This window comes from Scomber japonicus, chromosome 11 (assembly GCF_027409825.1).
Source record: "Scomber japonicus isolate fScoJap1 chromosome 11, fScoJap1.pri, whole genome shotgun sequence".
Taxonomy (NCBI): Eukaryota; Metazoa; Chordata; class Actinopteri; order Scombriformes; family Scombridae; genus Scomber; species Scomber japonicus.
In genome coordinates, this window is record NC_070588.1 from 9,391,500 (window position 1) to 9,409,940 (window position 18,441).

Genomic DNA, 18,441 nt, shown 5'->3' on the forward strand with positions numbered 1-18,441 from the left:
TATGTGAAGAAAACAACGCTGTAATCTGCCGTACATCTTCACATTCCAGTTTTTATTGTACAGCTATCGTGCTCATGGTGCTTTCATTGTATTTTTTTTTTTTTTAGAAAAGTATGCACCTGTTTTCTTACCTTTTTTTCTCTCTGTTCACAGTGTACACTTAAATACAAATGTCTCAAGGGTTCCATGTGCTTTTTTACCCACTGTGGTTTATCATCATCCCCCGGTATAGACTCAAGGTGAGAGCAGGAAAAGTGCACTTTACAGCAAACCTGCTGTTGTGCTAAAGCATACTGTATTTTCCATGTCCATAAAACAGACAAAGTGGCCTCCAGAGGTTTGCTAGACAATAGAGGGCACTATGGTGTTGCCCTCCCTGAGAAAAACATGGGGTCTTCTGTTTAATGTGTATAATCAAAAACGTTTGCCCTTTTTGAAATCTACAGACATCTGCAATTTTTCAGTGGAATTGTACAGTATACAGCCTTTAGAGCACTAGGTGGAATTTAGTACCAAGGCAAGTACTACTATACTATTGATATTGTTAAGTTTAACCAAAGACCGTCATACTTTGTTAAAGATCTTGTGTCTATGATTTAGTCGTATCAAACTAGACACTGCAGAATGGCAGCAATGCAGCAAATTGTCATTCGGCTTCATAACTGTGTAATAGTGTTTCATCAGTCTCTCTCTTGTAATGTTTGTTGACTGCTACAGTGTTTCCTCCTCATCCTCGGCTGTAGCACTGGAATTGAAAACAGGCAAAGTCTCCTTCAGCGAGATATCGTCCACCCGCTTTGGGCCGCTGTCCTCAGGTTCTTCCGGTATAGATGGGTCTGAGTTACTGATCACATATCCTGGGAGGGTGGCGTGCATGCTGATCACAGAGGGACCCGAGCTGCGATAAACACGGCTTGAGACGAGTGTGGTGGAGCGTGTGGAGAGGCCACCACCTGCCAAGTGGGACTGGCTGCTGGTGCTGTTGTTATTGAGGCCGACAACAACTGAGCCATAACGGTAGCGGCCGCAAACCACAGGGCCTTCCCACTCAAAGGTCAGATTCCAGCGGGTCCATGTTTTCTTTATCTCTGTCTGGACCTGTGGGATAATAAAAGAAGCAATAAACATCAAGAGTGTTGTAAAATGGTAACAGGGTACAGAAAAGGAGTCATCATTATTTTAAGTAAATTCATTACAATTTTGTATTTGTTTTTAGCCCTGCTAAGAGAATGGCCACCACTATGGTCCAGACTGGACAGCTATATGAGCTACAGCTGAAATTATGCACAGACATTCACTGTACCTTTGATACCTTTTGATCTTGTATCTTTTCAAATAATATAATCAACTGTATACAATACCTGAAAAACAAATCACATTTCCTCAGCTGTATTTTGTGTTTGTTGATAAGCAATTTAACACAAGTGAGTACAACCCTTGTCAATAACACTAGAATGTTAAATAATCATACTTTTTTTTTTTCATTTAATATATATATATTAAAGATATCATTTTTAGACAAAGCCCAAGAAGAAAAAAATAAATATTTGACTAAAGTAAACTACTAAGAATGAACTTCAGTACATCCTATATCATATTTTTTCATATTATTTTCACTTTTGATGATAGATTCAATCCTCCAGGGCAGGGATGATACCAAACTTGCACAAATCTGACATTCTCCACAGTAATAATACAAACAATGCCTTTGGCATATTCATCCAAGGTAGGCTCATTCATTTATGACCAATAGACATGGAAACCATACATCATGTAGAATCCAACACTTTAAAAAACAGTAAAGTAACAGTAACGTTTTTTCCTTTCATCCATCTTGTGGATAAGTCATAGCTTATAAAACATCAGAATAGTAGACATATTCATTCTGTCTGAAAAATATACACTTGGAGAAGTAACTGAGTTAGATTGACCTAACAGTGACTAACATCATTGCCATAGTCAGTTATATAATCTACAAGTTCAAGCCAAACTGTGTTCCTTGAAACAATGCAATATGTACGAGGGCAGTGCATACTGTGCTGTACTTAATTCACAGTTTCATAAAACAGTTTCAACACATTGAGTAAACAGTAGACCACGGCTAATTGATTAGACTTAACTCTCCATGAAAACACTTGAAGAACTCAATATGGAGTGGTGCATCACACTGGTTACATGCATATAAAGCGTGCTTGTCACACCATCTGCATCTGTTGAAATGGTTTCTCTGCGTTCATGGACCAGTGGGATTTCCCATCGCCTCTAGCAGAATCCTGAGTGACAGTTGTTGCAATTGAAGACCTTCTGCCATGGCTAAGAGGTAGTTTTCTATATCTTTTTAGGACACGGAGGGACACAGATTGCTGAAAGGCCACGAGGTCATTTCCACTACCAACAACATCTCTGAAGAATAACCAGCTATTGACCACTGCGTTGTTTAGGATCCAACAGAAGACTGTCTGGCTGTGAAACTTTGTCACAGGCTTTTTTCTCTTTGTTCCACCTGTTTACAGGCAACTCAGAGTACTTCTCAGCAGCATCGGTTGCCATGGTTACAACTTTTTCCCCCTGTGTAAGAAACTCAGAACTTCTGCAAGGTATATTTTGGAAAATATGTTACGGAGACATCATGCCGGCGGCACTGTTTCAAAGTGCCAAGACATCCATAACCTCTTTTTGTTGTTTTATCACAGAGGCTAAATGATGCAAAAAGGTTGTCAAATACAAAGTTACACCCTGGAGGAACTACTGCCTGTTTGGCCAGACCAACAACTACACTTGAGCCCTGTCCTATAGGCCAGTTACAGGACAGTGTGTGTGCATGCCACAATGAGGCTCCATATAATACATGTGACCAAATGTGCTGTGGTGGCACAAAACTGTAGCCACATGTGAAAAGAAGCCCATACTGGATCAGGTTTAGTTTGCTTTAAGCACTGCACTGTTGGGTCATAGGTCCAAAAAACTTGGATGCAGTCTTGACCTTTTTAAAAATCCTGTCCCTATTTTGCATAATTTGGGTGGTGTTGTGGGTTCTCATTTTCCTCAGGACATCATCTTTTCAGGCTGGTTGTTGTGGGAGACTCGCCGAGATTTGCTTTGACACTGACTGCTATAGGAGTGGGAGGTGGGAGCCTTTGCCTTCTAGCACATACAAAGCAATCTAGAGTCATGTTTTTGGCCAAATGATTAACTGTGTTTGTGCTCTCCCAAATCCTAAACAAAAAGCATTAGGGCTTAACTTGCTAGATGTTTGCCTTAATTAGCATCTTGTTTATGTTTAATCTGCCACTTAATGCTGTGGCAAGCAACAAATGCTCTCTTTGCCTGAGCTTTCTCGCTCAACACAGCTGTCAATGGTTTTCTACTGGCAAGTTAATGAAATGGTAAGATTCAAGTACACCATTTTATGAGCCAAACATGTAGCCTAAGCTGTCTAGAGATAGAGAGTTGGGCGTTAATTCTCAAGGCTGGCTGTGACCCCTTTCACACTACATGATTCATACGGTTCAATGTTAATAATAATTATGCTTCATGGCGCTTTGATTTAGTTCTGACTCAACAGAAAACACACGTCCTCTGTTTTCTGGTAATTGAGAGTTGTTTGAACTACGGTCGCCCCAAAAGGTCTTGGAGGATGAAAAGAGTGTACCCCAGGAGACAATGATGAACACAAACACAAATCAGAGAAAATGCATAAAGAAAAGGGAGGTATTTGAGAAGACTTTACCAAGTACAGAGTGTATGAGATAGAGAGAGAAAGATAGATTCATTAGAGAGGGCAAGAATCACGTTGGTCAAATGTCTTCAAGTTGGTCACTTTTTGACATACTTCCCCCAGTTATGTGTGTCACTAGAATACTACTTATCTTTACTCTGAAACCAAACACAAACCTATTTTAAATACATTATCTGTATTGTTTTCAATGTGCTTCAGCTTTGAAGTGTTTGTACTGTGATCAGTGTCATTTGGAAAGAAATATATATATACTCACCTCCCCATTGCAGAAGCAATAAATAATGGATACAAAGAAACCCTGAAAAAGAAGAGATTGACATATAAATTGTGAGTGTAAATTACAGTGGGAGGCAAGTCAAGTGAGAAAAATAAACATATATATAGTAGGTACAAGATGATTACAATCATTTTGACTGCACCGCTATCCTGGTAAACACCCTGATCACATCACGTCTGGACTACTGTAACTCTCTCCTCTTTGGTCTTCCGCGGAAATCTCTTCACGAATTCCAACTGGTCCAGAACGCAGCCGCTCGTATCATAACCACAACTCCCTCTATTGAACACATCACTCCTGCCCTGCAGCAGCTTCACTGGCTCCCTATCAAATCCCGCATTGACTTTAAGATTCTACTCCTCACGTTCAAGATCCTTCACAACCTGGTACCATCATATCTCTCTGAACTTATTCACATTTACACACCTTCTCGAACTCTCCTATCCTCCTCTGCCAACCAGCTCTTTGCTCCACCTGCCAACCTAACCACCATGGGGTCAAGAGCTTTCAGCCGATCTGCCCCCTGCTTGTGGAACTCTCTCCCACCAGACATTCGCACTTCTGACTCTGTCTCCACCTTTAAATCCCTCCTGAAAACGCACCTATTCAAAGTGGCATACTCCGTCTCACACTGACTATGCAATCACATTCTTGTTTATTTATTGTAATAATGCACTTTGTAGTCACATTCATATTTATTCTTTATCTTTGCACTAAATGTCACCTGATTTGTATTGTTTGATGTACTGTTGTTGTGTTATATGTGCCTTGTAAGGTGACCTTGAGTGCTTTGAAAGGCGCCTTTAAATAAAATGCATTATTATTATTATTATTATTATTATTATTTATCAAGTGCCATTCGTCTCACAGTAATAACACAAACACTATTTTTCATAAAATGAAGATGATCATTTTCCAGGTCACCCACTGTCATCCATTTACTTATCTAATAAAAAAAAAGAAAGACTCAAACATTAATCTCTGCTTCACCTCATGTTCTTGCTTCCTGCTTTAAGAAGTTGAAGGACACACAGTGTGTCTTTGTCAAAGTGGGGGATAATGGGAAGTTGTGTGACCATCAGTGTGTATTAGTGTGTGCATGGGTGTGTGTGTGCCTTTTTGCACATACTGTATTTGCTATTAAGAAAACCTGACAGTGAATTTCTGAGAAGCCTACATTTACACTGTGCAATTTCTGTGTGTGTAATGAAAAACAGCCTCTGGCAACATCCTAACAGTCATTTCAGAAGAATGTATTTGCTAAACACTAAAAACCAGCCACACTACAAACTTCTTAATTACAATTCAACCCCCTTTTAAAGACCCATTGGTCCTTTGTTTTCCTTTTTGAAACTGTGAATTTCAAGTTTTTTTTCATAGTTTTGAATATACAAAACAACCAAAAGGAGTAATTTCTAAAAAAAAAAAAAAAAACAAAAAAAAAAAACAGTTAAGATTCTTGATCATCATTTTAAAAAAGCAAAATGATTTGGTTTATATTGATTAGCAAAATAAAAAGGTAGGTATTCATATCACTATAGTATCTAATTAGATTACTCAAGATCCATATGCATATACACGTATATATAAACTGGCAAATGTATCAATTAAAATTACAAGTATTAGATTAAGTGGTTTTAATGCTCCTATTAGCTAGTTTCGCTGTCTTTGCCTCTGTTTTTTCTGTTTCTCCTGTGTGCCCTCGTTCTTCTCTCTTTGGGCAGTTAACTGCTTTTGTCCTGATCAGCAAGTTAGAGCCCAGAAGCCCCGCCCCACTGTGATGTGACGGTGTTTATATCAAACAGCCCTCACTGCACTTGGATGCAGAGCCTAGCAGTTGATTTAAAGCTTATTATTATTAAATGCGTCCCATATCCAAATTGCCTCCAAAAGAGTGTCTGTCTCCACATTAAATCACCTTTAAGTGTTTGATGGTTGGGTTAGAGGTTTGCTTTAGAACATAACCGCCATGAAACAAGTAGATAATAAAATATTTCTGTCACGCTTTCTCTCACTCTCTCTCTCAAAGAAAGCTTTCTAGCCTGTCACTCACTGGTGCACTTATTCACTCTCTTTTTCCACGTCTTTTTTAAAATAAGATTCACAACAATGCCAAAATTTTTACTTTAAGAAACGAAGTCTGATGTCACCCCACTGCAGGGTTGCACAGCTTTGATCATGACATGCAATTGCAGAGCCCAGAAGCTCCGCCCCCTCACTGCAGTGTGGAGCTGCTGATTGCCTGTTAATGTACAGTTCAAGTTTATTAATATTAACCATGCTGCATGTCCAAATTGCATCAAATTCAACACTGCTATCCCTTTGTTCCCCAGCAACGCACCTGGCAACTGTTGATTCCATCAGATGAACAGTTCAAGGGATACATGAAGGACATACAGAGATTCCTTCCTTTATTAGATAGATAACCACATACTCGAGCAAAGTACACTTTCTTTTGTCTGGATTCATTAACGTTTCCTAATTTGGTTGAAGTGTTGTAATGACCTTGCAGGAAGGGACCTTGCTAAACAGCGTCACAACAGTGTCTTTGCACAGGCAAACAAGGAAGCCTGAACCATTTGAGTTGAATTCATTTCTGTCTCTGTCTCAACATGATACTACTACTACTGCTACTACTACTGAGAAGAAGAATGATGATAATAGTTAAATAACATATACATAGACTTTATTATACACATTTAACATCTCAAATGTTTAACCTGCTTTAAAACCAATCAGCGAGTGCTGGCATGGTGGAATGATGCAGCTTTCTTTTTGTGATTGTTTTGGCATGAAATTCTGCTTTTGTTATGTCTCTGGCTATTCATAAACATCATCACAAAAATCCAGAGCCATTTTTTGGCTTTAGATGGTAGAGGCACACAAACAGACCTTTTTAAAATCACAAAAGCCCTTTCATGGCATTAAATATTTCTGCTTTCACTTTGATAGAAATTACACATTTGCATGCACATGGAATGCACTTCCAAAAAAAAAAGGATTTAATTGCTTGAGGAATTAATGTGTCCCATCCCTTTTGGGAATCCATTTACACGTACAACTACCACCGGCTTGTAAGTTGATAGGCAACAGTATTATTATATATTCAAGCTGCATTAAGTTCTCTACTAAATGTATTTGCTACTGCAAATGATTTGGGAGCTAACCCTTTTTAGGAGATGCAAAGCACTTTGATGGGGAAAAGTGTCCTGGAGGTTAGAAGCCACTGCATTTGAGCAATGTCATTTTATACAAATTTTTCAATGTGATCTTGAAGTTCATGGTTTTCACCTATAAGCTTTTAATATTACATTAATTCCAAGTTTACATGAATGCATGAATCCATCTGCCTGGCTCAGTCAGTACTGTAGAAATCTGTTACATATTCGTCTGACTCTGGATCTTCTTAATATTCAAGGTAATGGGGGAACACTTTTTTCTGTACTATGTGCTTTATACTTTACTCAGCAAACGTTTCTTGTGATGTAAGACAAAATACAAATACTGTACATGTAAGACATGTAGACATATTTTCTTTATAATAGATTTTATATAAAGTGGGTCAAATGAGTAAGGTTAGTACTGTATAGCTACATTTGGCTGAGCTCCTGTAGTGTAATTTGATTTGCTTTTACATGCGTGGGCTAATTTCACGTTTCAGTAATTGAAGCCATTCAAGGTTGAATTGAGTATTATTTAATTACTACAACTCGTTAATGAAAGGCAGAAATATTTTACACTCTAAAATATGTTTTGTTCAGCGAGTATGCGAGGCTAAATAATATATTCTAATCTGGTAGTAAATGTAATTTTGTGAATATGTCAAAATAAATATCACGCCTATTTACGCTTAGTTCAAAATGACTCAGTTCAATATTGGCAGAGCCACATTATGACACTGGATCAATGTCATTAAAAAGCTGCTTCATTGAATAATGAAGTACAGCGCTTCACTCTGATACTGACAGTGAGTAATAACAGGTAATTGTGGTTAGCTCCACACCATGAAATTAAAATGTTATAAGTTACAATAAGCCAGCACTTTGCCCACAGTGAGAGACCGTCCATGGAGCAGCACAAACTGAAATCTGTCACCTAATGGACTCTAAATGTGCTGCATGTGTCTTTGTGTTACTGTGAGTCAACATGCTGAATTTGACACACTGATGTGTTGCCACCAAAGTGCTTTCAATGAACAATCATAAAATTACTGAGCTAATAGGTGAATACATCCCATATCCAACTGAGGAAACAAAAATACCTGGAAGGAGTTGAAAAACAGCTCACAGTACATGCGGACCTCCCAGCTCGGTCCCTCAAATGTATGAGGCAGACCAACGAAGATTATGTAGTGGATGCCAAACACCAGCACCAACACAAGGGTCGACTTTGCCAGTTTCCTATAAAGACACACACACATGACACAAGGATTAAAAAAACAAACAAAAAATTAACATAAACATTAATTTTTTTTCTAAGGCTTCTCTCTTGGGGTGCTTTGTTATTAAAAAAGTTGTGCCGGTTAAATGAATGGGACAGGATTTATTATTAAACATGACAAGTATGAACATTAATGATGCACACAATAACATAATCACCTTACGTGAATAAAAATGATTGTGTAATAATAAATAAAGTGGAGCCCATTGAAAACGTGTATTGGTGCATAATACAGTACACCAGGTCCAGTACCATACTTGTATATCTGTGTATAAGACAGATTTGTTTTATATTTTGCTTCCCTTAAAAAAAACTATGTTAATATACCCATATTAGAATCTAGTCAGCACATCTAAATCAAGAAGTGACATAATGTATGTTCTCTGAGACTTCCTCCAACTAAATATATATACACTATAGTTGAGGTGTATTCAATGCTTTGACTTGCAGTTTTAGAAGTACTATATAATCCTACAGAACATTGTGTATTGCTTTGTCAGCTGTACTCCACAGTAAGTATAAAGCACAAATAAGAATATATATATACACACGGGTGGAAAACTGGATTGAATTAGCAGAGAAACATAACAAATGCAGATGCTTCTACACAGGTGCATTGCATGGTACAATTGAGCAATTAACATCCAATTACGCTCTGTGACATGTATAGATATGTTAAGCAGGCCCAGTGGATTTGTTGGAAGGAGGGAATGACTTTGAAAGAGAGTTCAGTGTTTGGCATGTGTAGCAGGAGCTTCAGTCACAAAGATGGCTCAAATGGCTGCTGTTTCAGTAGGAGGAGTGATATCTGCATTTAGATCTATGGGAAAAACATCAGTAAATAGGGTCGGAAATTGTGGTCGACAGTGCACATTTGATGACTGTGGTGCTCATGCATTAATGTGATACGTAGGATAGAAAAACAGAAGAGCAAGTCTTCTGCAGGTGACTGAGCATGTCAATGCAGGACGTGATCAGACTGTCAGCAAGAACAGTCCATTGACAATTACATAGAGAGCGATATTATAATAGGGTTGCAGTGCATAAACCCCATCATTACAAAGATGAATGCACATTGGGTTCAGTGGTGCAAAAACCAAAGGCACTGGTCTACAGAGATGTGAAAAAAAGCAATATGGTTGGATGAGTCATCTTTCACCTTAGTTTCAGCATGTGGGCAAGTGCATGTATAGCGTACATCAAAAGAACGGTAAAGGCCTGAAAGCTTGACCCCTACAGTGAGGGGAGCTGGTGGCTCTATTATGCCGTAGGGGGGCATTTTGCTGGCATGGTTTGGATCCACTTGTCACCTTAGAGGGAAGACTCACTGGAAATCCATACAAAGTGGTTCTGAGTGATCACCTTTATCCTATGATGAAACATTTCTAACCTGATGGGAGTGGTCTCTTCCAGGATGCCCCCATCCAAAGGCCACAGGGGATCACTGAATGGTTTAATGAGAATGGAAATTATGTGAATCTTATGATATGGCCTTCACAGTACATTGACATTGGATGTCAATCCAACTGACCACCTATGGAAGATTTTGGACCAATGTGTTACACAGAGTCCTCCACCACCATCATCAAAACACCAAAGGAGGGAATATCTTTTGGAAGAATGATCTTCATCCCTCCAGATGAGTTCAGACCCTTGTAGAATCCAGGCACATTGAAGCTGTTCTGGTGGCACGTGGTGGCCCAACACCTCACTAAGGCACTTTATTTTAGTTTTTCTATTCATTTTGCATATATTGAATATGTATTTTTCTAACAATTGAAATCACTGCATATTGTAGCCAATCACAATCCAACATCCAGACCACACTATCTTTTTCCTAACTGGTTTATTTACTTGCATCTGCATACATGTCTCTTATGTTTAAATAAAAATCTCAGACACAGTGCCACACAGCCATCATGTAAGCACAGTTAAGACAAAGACAGCCGTGCTGAAAAAATAACGCACATTTTTAATTTATGGCCATAATCTGGAATTATCGAGCAGCAGCTCACGACATGCAAACTGTCAGAGATGAACGTTCCTGATTGGAAAATAGTGTTTTTATCCGAGTTTGTTTGTACAAAGGATTGGATTATTAACTTTCACTACAAGTTCAAGCCAGGATTTTAGCTCAATATTCATGTGGTAATCTATCTTGAAAAGAGAGGAAGTGCTTTGTAAAGAAGATAAGCCTGGTGTATCAGTTCAAACTCTGCTGGGAATGTAAAAAGTCCCATGTAGAGTCTAAGGAAACGGTAACAATTGATTGTGGCTGCACAGTGAAAAACTTTCTGTGTTGAAAGAGAAATTTGGACTAGGTCTGAATGAACTTAAAACTACCTGAAAGCAGACCATATTCATTCATTCAACATATCTGCTTTTAGTCACTGATTGAAGCAGATATCGGTGCAGAATTGCGGCAATTCCCAGCAGGCTGCTATCTTTCAAGAAGTCTTCCATTTGGAGAAAGAAACTGATCTGTCCTCTGCTCCCTTCAGCTGTGATAGTAATACTGTGTGACAGCCCTAATGTCACGGTGAATTTCAATTTAGCTAGGCCATAATCAATTCTGTCAGCTAATTCAAATCACAAGACCAAAGTGCTAAATACCAACACACTCTAATAACACAACACACACACACAAAAACAAAATCATAACACACAGGTCTAAAAATGAAATGCCAAATACACACAGAATAATAGTAATGTCCTTCCATGTTTTTCCTCTCAGCGTTTCCAGATTACTGCTAGTGTGAAAATTAAGCATAAACAATGAACGGCCAAGCAAAACAGGGATGATTTGATGTGATCCAACAGACAATTTTAGATCTTTTTACCTTTGAAATATGCAACATAACAGCATGACCTCAATTTAAAATTCAATCCATTTTTGTTTTGGCTCATGTTTTTTCCTCCTTGGGTCTCTCTCTTGGTTCCACGGCATCTGTGGTAAACGTCTAGGTGGTTTATGATTTGAAAAATCTGAATTTACATGTAATTAAAGTGGCCCTGTGGAGTTCCCTTGTAAACAGACTCAATTTTACATTCAGTTATACACACCAAAACACACCTCAAGAATACAGCTTGAGGTTTAAACATGTTGACTGGATTTTTTTTTCCAAAATCCTGCATCATTTACATCCTATTGCATCATATAGTTAACAATCAACTCAAGTCAAATTAAACTTTATACACCATTATCACGAATCACATATATGCCTCAGGGGGGCCGTGCAATCTCTACAGCAGTTAAACATCCTCTGTCATTAGATCCTCTATTTGAATAAGAATAAGCTCCCTTAAAAACTTTAATGCAGTTAAAAATGGAAGAAAACTCAGGAAGAGTAACAGAGGAAGGATCTTCTCCCAATAGTCTCCCAACAGAATATAGCATTGAACAGATTGATAAAATTATAATGGATTTATAAGATACATGTGTCCTCCTTTTCTCCTTCTTAGCTTATTAAGGAAAAAGTTTAGCTACTTTATATAAACCACTTTAATTGGAGGCACAACAGATACTAAGTGTTTCCTTAATACTGCTAACTCATTTCTCATTTGCAAAGGGGAACTGTGTTAGCACAAACCACGCTAAGTTCAGTAGGTCCCTAAACTGTGATGGTACATCTATTGTAGGTTCAATAAATACTGCTTAAAATATTCTGTTTTTTTTTTTTTTGCAAGTTGTATTCTTCTGTCTTTCTTTCTTTCTTTATTGGTTCTCTGAGTTCACATAGATGTATGTAAAGGGCTTTATTGGCCTGCATTCACCTCTCAGCATTGGTTCCCAGTTTGGTGCACCTGATCACTATCATCTTCTCTGGCTAATAGTCTGCTCATCTACACAAAACAGTCTACTTTGCAGCATTCAAAACACTAGCTCGTCTTAGGAAATACACTGTAATTATGATGTTTTTATCTGACACATTGATGCCAGCTCCAGCAGGGCAGAATAATACTGATAATTGCAGATGTGAAAGTGTGTGTCTGTGCGTGTGCGTGTGCATGTGCGTGTGTGTGTGTCTGTATGCATATCTTATGCTGTGTGGGGACTCGTCTCCCTTTTTCACGACAAAATGCAAGTCCCAACAATATACATTTTGAGGTAAGTCTTGATTTAGGGTTAGGGTTGTAGAGAGGGTTAGGGTTAGGGCTGTAGGGATCTAACGATTACAGGTTAGGGAGGGCATGTCTGTTTGTGCGTGTGCTTACTCATTTGCATGAGCTCTGCATGTGTATATATATATATATATAATTGAGTGTAGATAGCATCCAGTCGTATTTGATTAAAAGTGGCTGGGATTCAAATCTATTGGATGTTATTGTGTATACATTTGAATTAATTTTAAATCTGACGGAGGGATTAGCACTAAGCAAAGTTTATTTTAAGTCCAAAGGATACGGCTGATGAAGACAAAAAGAACAATGAATTGATCCTATACAAACAATTGGTGTGTGTATATCCACTAATTCCTCTGCATGAGCCGCACTGTTGCATGACAAGTTTCTTTCCTGTGCTTTGTGTATTGAGTCATCCCCAATCATTATCTCACCAATCCACGCCTGAAAGTAGTTCAACAAATGCAGTATTTTCTCCCTTTTTTCTCCTTCCCAAGTGGTTTAGGAAAATACTTAGCCGTGTGTTGTCGGTATATTCACAGACATCGATGGCATCAGATGAATCCCCTACGTGAGCTGTGCTCTAATAAGGGAAACAAACTACTGATTGATGTGTTTATAACACTATAACATTATGTGACAAACAATTACCTTTACCCGTTTTGTTTTGAAATACTTACATGTACACTTGCTGTATCAACTTGTACATTCTTGTATGTGTCTCATTCTCCTTGGTTTATTCTTTTGTTTTCACTCTTTGTTTCTTTAGTGTTTTCTGTAAATCTTAAACTCGTATGTCAGGCGGTGTATTGTATGCCTACTTACTGAGATCTGGAGCATTGTGTAGGTGTGCTGCTGAGCACCATTGAAGTTATAGTATACAGTGATGTGTGAATGCTGATATCTCTGTTTACTTTGTATAGGAGGGAGCTGTAGATGTGGAGAGAAAGACTACAATGCTTAAAATGACTGAAATGAATATCTGTAGCCGTTTTTTAGAATTTATGTCTTCAAATGGACTATCTGAGATACTGTACAGAATAGCAACAGCCTCATCCTTTAAGGTTGAGAACAATAGGAGTCCAGAACTTTGCTGTTTTAGAAAGGTAAGAAACAAACAAACCCTGAAACAAGGAATCATTAGGAAAATGTGAATATGAGCAATCACAGAGAGAGAGAGAGAGAGAGAGAGAGAGAGAGAGAGAGAGACATAGCATTAACCTGTATTGTTTCCTGGTGTCGTATCTCCCCGCATTTGTCTCTCGAATTTTAGTGGCCAATACTCGAACGATGTTCACAAATAAGATAAAGTTGAGCTGAAACAGAAGAAAAGAGTAGGAAAACTCTTAATCTTTGCAGTTAATGTAAGCACTGTTCTTATCTGTTACTATAACTGACATATCTGAACAATAATAAATCACTTAATTGTCATTGTTACAATGTTGACGGATTTGACAAAATCTGCTTTTTTCAAGAGTGGATCTAAATACTTGTCTCATTAAATAAAATAAAATAAAATATGTTGCTTTGACATCTGAAATCTGTTGACTTCAACATGTTGTTGGCCCATGACTAAGACCGCATAACATCTGGTTTGGAGCTTTTCCAATCGTAATCCCATTGTTGTTTAACAGTATCAAGGTACAGAATCACATTAACACAAAACATTATTCACAAACATGGACTGTCACAGGTCACACACAGGTCAATTTTAGTTTTACTATCCTGAACTGTGAACCCCAAATGAAAAATGCCACTGGTTTCATCTTTAAATTGCAACAGAAATATTAACATACTAACATATTGTTAACATATTGTCTATATCTCATTCTCTAAGACACCATAATGCATTTGTTACATCATACTCAAGTATATTTATCACAAAACAGGATTAACTGAGTTTTCAAAGCTTGCAGGCATAGTACTGCAACAGCCATATTAAAAAACCTTAGAGGCCTTAGAGTGACCTACTGTAGGGTAGTGACTGTAAAGTCAATTTATTTTTCGGCAGTTGAAAAACGGCTAAGAAAAGACTTGCCAAGTCAAGGGATTTCTTCCCAGAGACATCGGTGAAGCTGAGGCTAAGTAATTTGAAAAATGCAAATTGTGGCTTCTGCAATCATTTTGGACCCCTGAATCTATATAATCCTTCCAAACCTGTGTGCCACTTGGATTAGCCTAAATGAGGATATAGTCACAGATGTACTATACTTAATCCAGACATGGCCTTGTTTTCAAACTGAGAGAGTCGTCCTGCAGTCACATATGTGACAAGTGTGTCAGAAACTTGTGTTGTTTCCTTTACTCCTCTAGAACTAAGAATAGAACTAACTATTGGGATTATGTTTGTCAGTATCAAGAATGTTTCACTTGTAATTGGAATATGTGATAATGAGAAAGTGTTGTCTGACCCAGAAGATCCAGAAATAATGCTTCTGATAACTATTAAAACTATCATCCATGCGGAATGATCACGTCAAGGTAAACAGAACCACAGCCAACACTTGACATGCAGAATTTATGAGGTGTCACTTCTAGTATCATTACTAACATTATATGACAGGTGGTTCACTTTTAGTTTAGTTTATTTCCAACATGTTAAAATAGTGAAACAAAACAAATAGGCAGTGGTTTACGGCAAAATAGAAATTATAGGAGAAAAAAAAACATTTAAAAAAAACCAACATATATACATATACATACATATAAACATATACATTCACATATATACACATACATACTGTATACACATATACATACACATACACAAACATATATTTTCCTTCCATTGTTTTCCTTCCTTCCTCCCTTTCTCCTCTTCTTCCCATTTCTTACTTTCCTCTTTCAGACATACAACCAACAATAAACAATAAATATCTGTTTGAATGGGTGCAGGATCAAGCAATGAGCTTTTCTAGTCCTACCCCTTTTTTACCCTTTCATTTTATTTTATTTTTTAATTTTTAGACGCTATCGATCACTTCCATGCTAAACAACAACAAAAAACCATCCAATCATTCAAAACAATACGAGTGAATAATAATAATAATAATAACAAAACAAACAAGCAGACAAACAGCAATTTCAACATCTAATGGCATTTTCACACTGTTTAATTCAACTGAACTGACCAAAACAACTGGACCAAGACCTTTTTGAAGAGGTAGGTTCATTCTGGCAAGAAACAAACTCTAGTACGGTTTGTGAGATCCAACTTGAATCCAAAGCTGCCACAGTCAGCTGCACGGTGCATGCCAGGCTGAGGAAGAGCTTTGTATTGTAAACATAAATGGAGGATTGACCTGAAGCAGCAACAGAATACAAGGCAGCATATCTTTACCAGATTTCTGACCAATGAATGGTGTGATAGCTCCTACGCAGCTTTTGTTGATACATGTTGGTTGGCTTGAAATCTTTGTGAAATCAAACATACCCAAAGGTAAAATGCAAAAAGTAGCAACTCATCCACTGATTTGGACCAAAACCAGCAAACTATAGATGTGAAAACACCCTCAGTCTCTCTCTGACTCACTGCCACTCTTTACCAGGTTTGACTCAGGTTGTTTTAGTGAATGAGCCAATAGGATTAATCCTCTGGGGACAATGAATGTCTGTACAAAATTTCATGGTAATCAATCAAATAGTTTTTCAGTCTGATGGACCGACTGATCAGCAGACATGTCAGTCTATAGAGCCACACCACTGGCATGGCTGGAAAAAACCTGAGACTGGTCTGTTTGTGAAGTTATCAACTATTTCATAACTGTTGGATACAAAAATCTGATTTCTCACCAAGGACTCGATAAAGTGTTCGCAAAATCTTTTGACACTGTCGAAGTCATTAAAAGTAATTTCCAACACATGTGCATGAGGACTTGTAAGAGTTCAATTAAAGCCTTTGCTCCTATTTCTGCAGGTCCAAGCTCTTTCTGTATCTGCAGGGGACAATCTGTTGCAGCCAACAGTGCATCAGTCCACATTTCCAGTCACAGCTTCGTATCAATTTAACTAATTCAGTACGGCACAGATTGATATCAGAACATGTTTTCTACAAAGGTATCACTTTTCAGTAGTCTTGTCATGATTTCAAAGCTTTTATGAAAGATACAAGACACTGTATTTTTCTCTCTCTTGCCTTAATGCATGATTTGAACAGCAGACATAATAATCATTAGCATGCATAGGACATATGTACAGTATAAATCAAAGACACAGAGACTGTTGCTAATCCTGTTTGATTTCCAACATTTGCATTGGCAAATAAATAAAGTTGTTTCATGTCATAATGGTCGTTTGAATTTGAATTAAAGGGATTCACAACAGTTTTCTTCATTTCCAGTTTCAGTGTATATTTTCTTCACATTGAGTAGAAGGGAAATATTTTGAGTGCTATGTCTGCATACAGTAATTTCTCTGAGAAAAGAAAAAGTTGAATAATGCAGCCTTTTTAATGATCTTTCCTTTCTGCTCCTCACAGTTTCTTTGTTCTAGTCTCCAAGCACTTGTTATTTATGCTGTTCCTTCCTCTTTTTTTTGGCGTAAAGCAGAGATCATTAAAAACAAGCACGTTCAACCAACTCTTACTTACTGTACTGTCTTGGGGTTAACTACACTATGCTCAGATGTTATCAGCTTTTTTTTGGTTATGCCCTGGTCTGGTGTAGGTGTTTAGCCAGCACAGTAATTGGGTCAGAAACACACTCACATAACATGCTCACATCCCTCTGGTTTGCTACCACTTGATAACCTATGTTGGTTAGCCTCCATGGAAGACATTTGTTCATTATGATCTATTCTGTGGCAGCTTGCAGATCTGTAGGTGTGTTCACTCTGTTATTATGCCCATTCTGTACTGTAGACACAAAGACTCATGGCTGGTTGATGGTGATTAGCAATGGCTACATAAATCACCTTTGCACAGCATTTCATCTTAAAAAGTGGGTGCTTTAGATATTAACCCCCCAAAATAAGATAATCAGTATCTTCTGTATCCAGACCTTTTGAATGTACCTGTCATGACATGAAACAGCAGTTTCCTGGTTGAAAAAATAATTGATAAGCACCACAGGGGGACTAATAATTAGCCAATTAGCACCAAGGACTAACACTGTTAAGCTTTGCATCAGAACCAAGGAAGTGTAAAACTAGGCAGCACTGATCAGATATGAATTGGAAGAGATGTCTGTTGAAAAAAACAAGCAAAAACCAAGCACCGCCCAACTCACACTAGTTGGAGCGTTTAATGTGATGGTCAAATCAAATCTCCCTCCACCACCAAAATCGGTTAGAGTTGAGGAAATTATTACTGTCACAAGTCGTTGTCTGTAATACACTGAGTTCATCGCTATCATCTCAAGAGCATAGAGAGTCCCTGCCTCCTACATGAGAATGATGGCTAGCAATCACACCCACATAAGTCTAACTGATTAAGCTCTGTGGTGTGAGCCCTCGGTCATCAGGTGGGCTCCCCCTTTCACCAGTGTTTCACCAATTATCACATATCTACAATCTACTATCTAATATCTGCAATATTTCCTTAACCTTAATCAAATGTTTTTTTTTTTTATCAAAGATCTATCACCTTTAAACTACATTAATCATACAGTAGTTACCATACAGAGATGTAGAAATAAATACAATCCATTATTAAATGTTTAAACTTTGCCAGTGAACATAATTTTACTAAACTATCCAATATAGATGATTTATCATGTGATAGAGCTGGTATGCAGTATGCATGTGTGTCTAGGATGAAGCACCTAAGGGCTCACGCTTCACTTGCACTCAATGTCTTCAACTGCAATCACAATCCAGAGCTTCAAGTCTTTTCCTTTTTTCCACTTACCAGAACTGATCCAGTGTG

General features: G+C 37.9%; 1 protein-coding gene across 1 annotated transcript in view; it reads right to left on the reverse strand.

The window, feature by feature from the left end:
• Positions 1 to 711: 711 nt before the first annotated feature.
• Positions 712 to 18,441, reverse strand: part of pth2ra (parathyroid hormone 2 receptor a) — a 55,771-nt gene continuing 38,041 nt past the window's right edge. The window contains exons 9-12 of the mRNA XM_053328671.1: positions 13,800 to 13,894; positions 8,278 to 8,416; positions 3,996 to 4,037; positions 712 to 1,098 (exon numbers count right to left, since the gene is read on the reverse strand). Of these exons, the coding sequence (XP_053184646.1) occupies positions 712 to 1,098; positions 3,996 to 4,037; positions 8,278 to 8,416; positions 13,800 to 13,894 (663 nt within the window). The remainder of the gene's footprint in view (positions 1,099 to 3,995; positions 4,038 to 8,277; positions 8,417 to 13,799; positions 13,895 to 18,441) is intronic.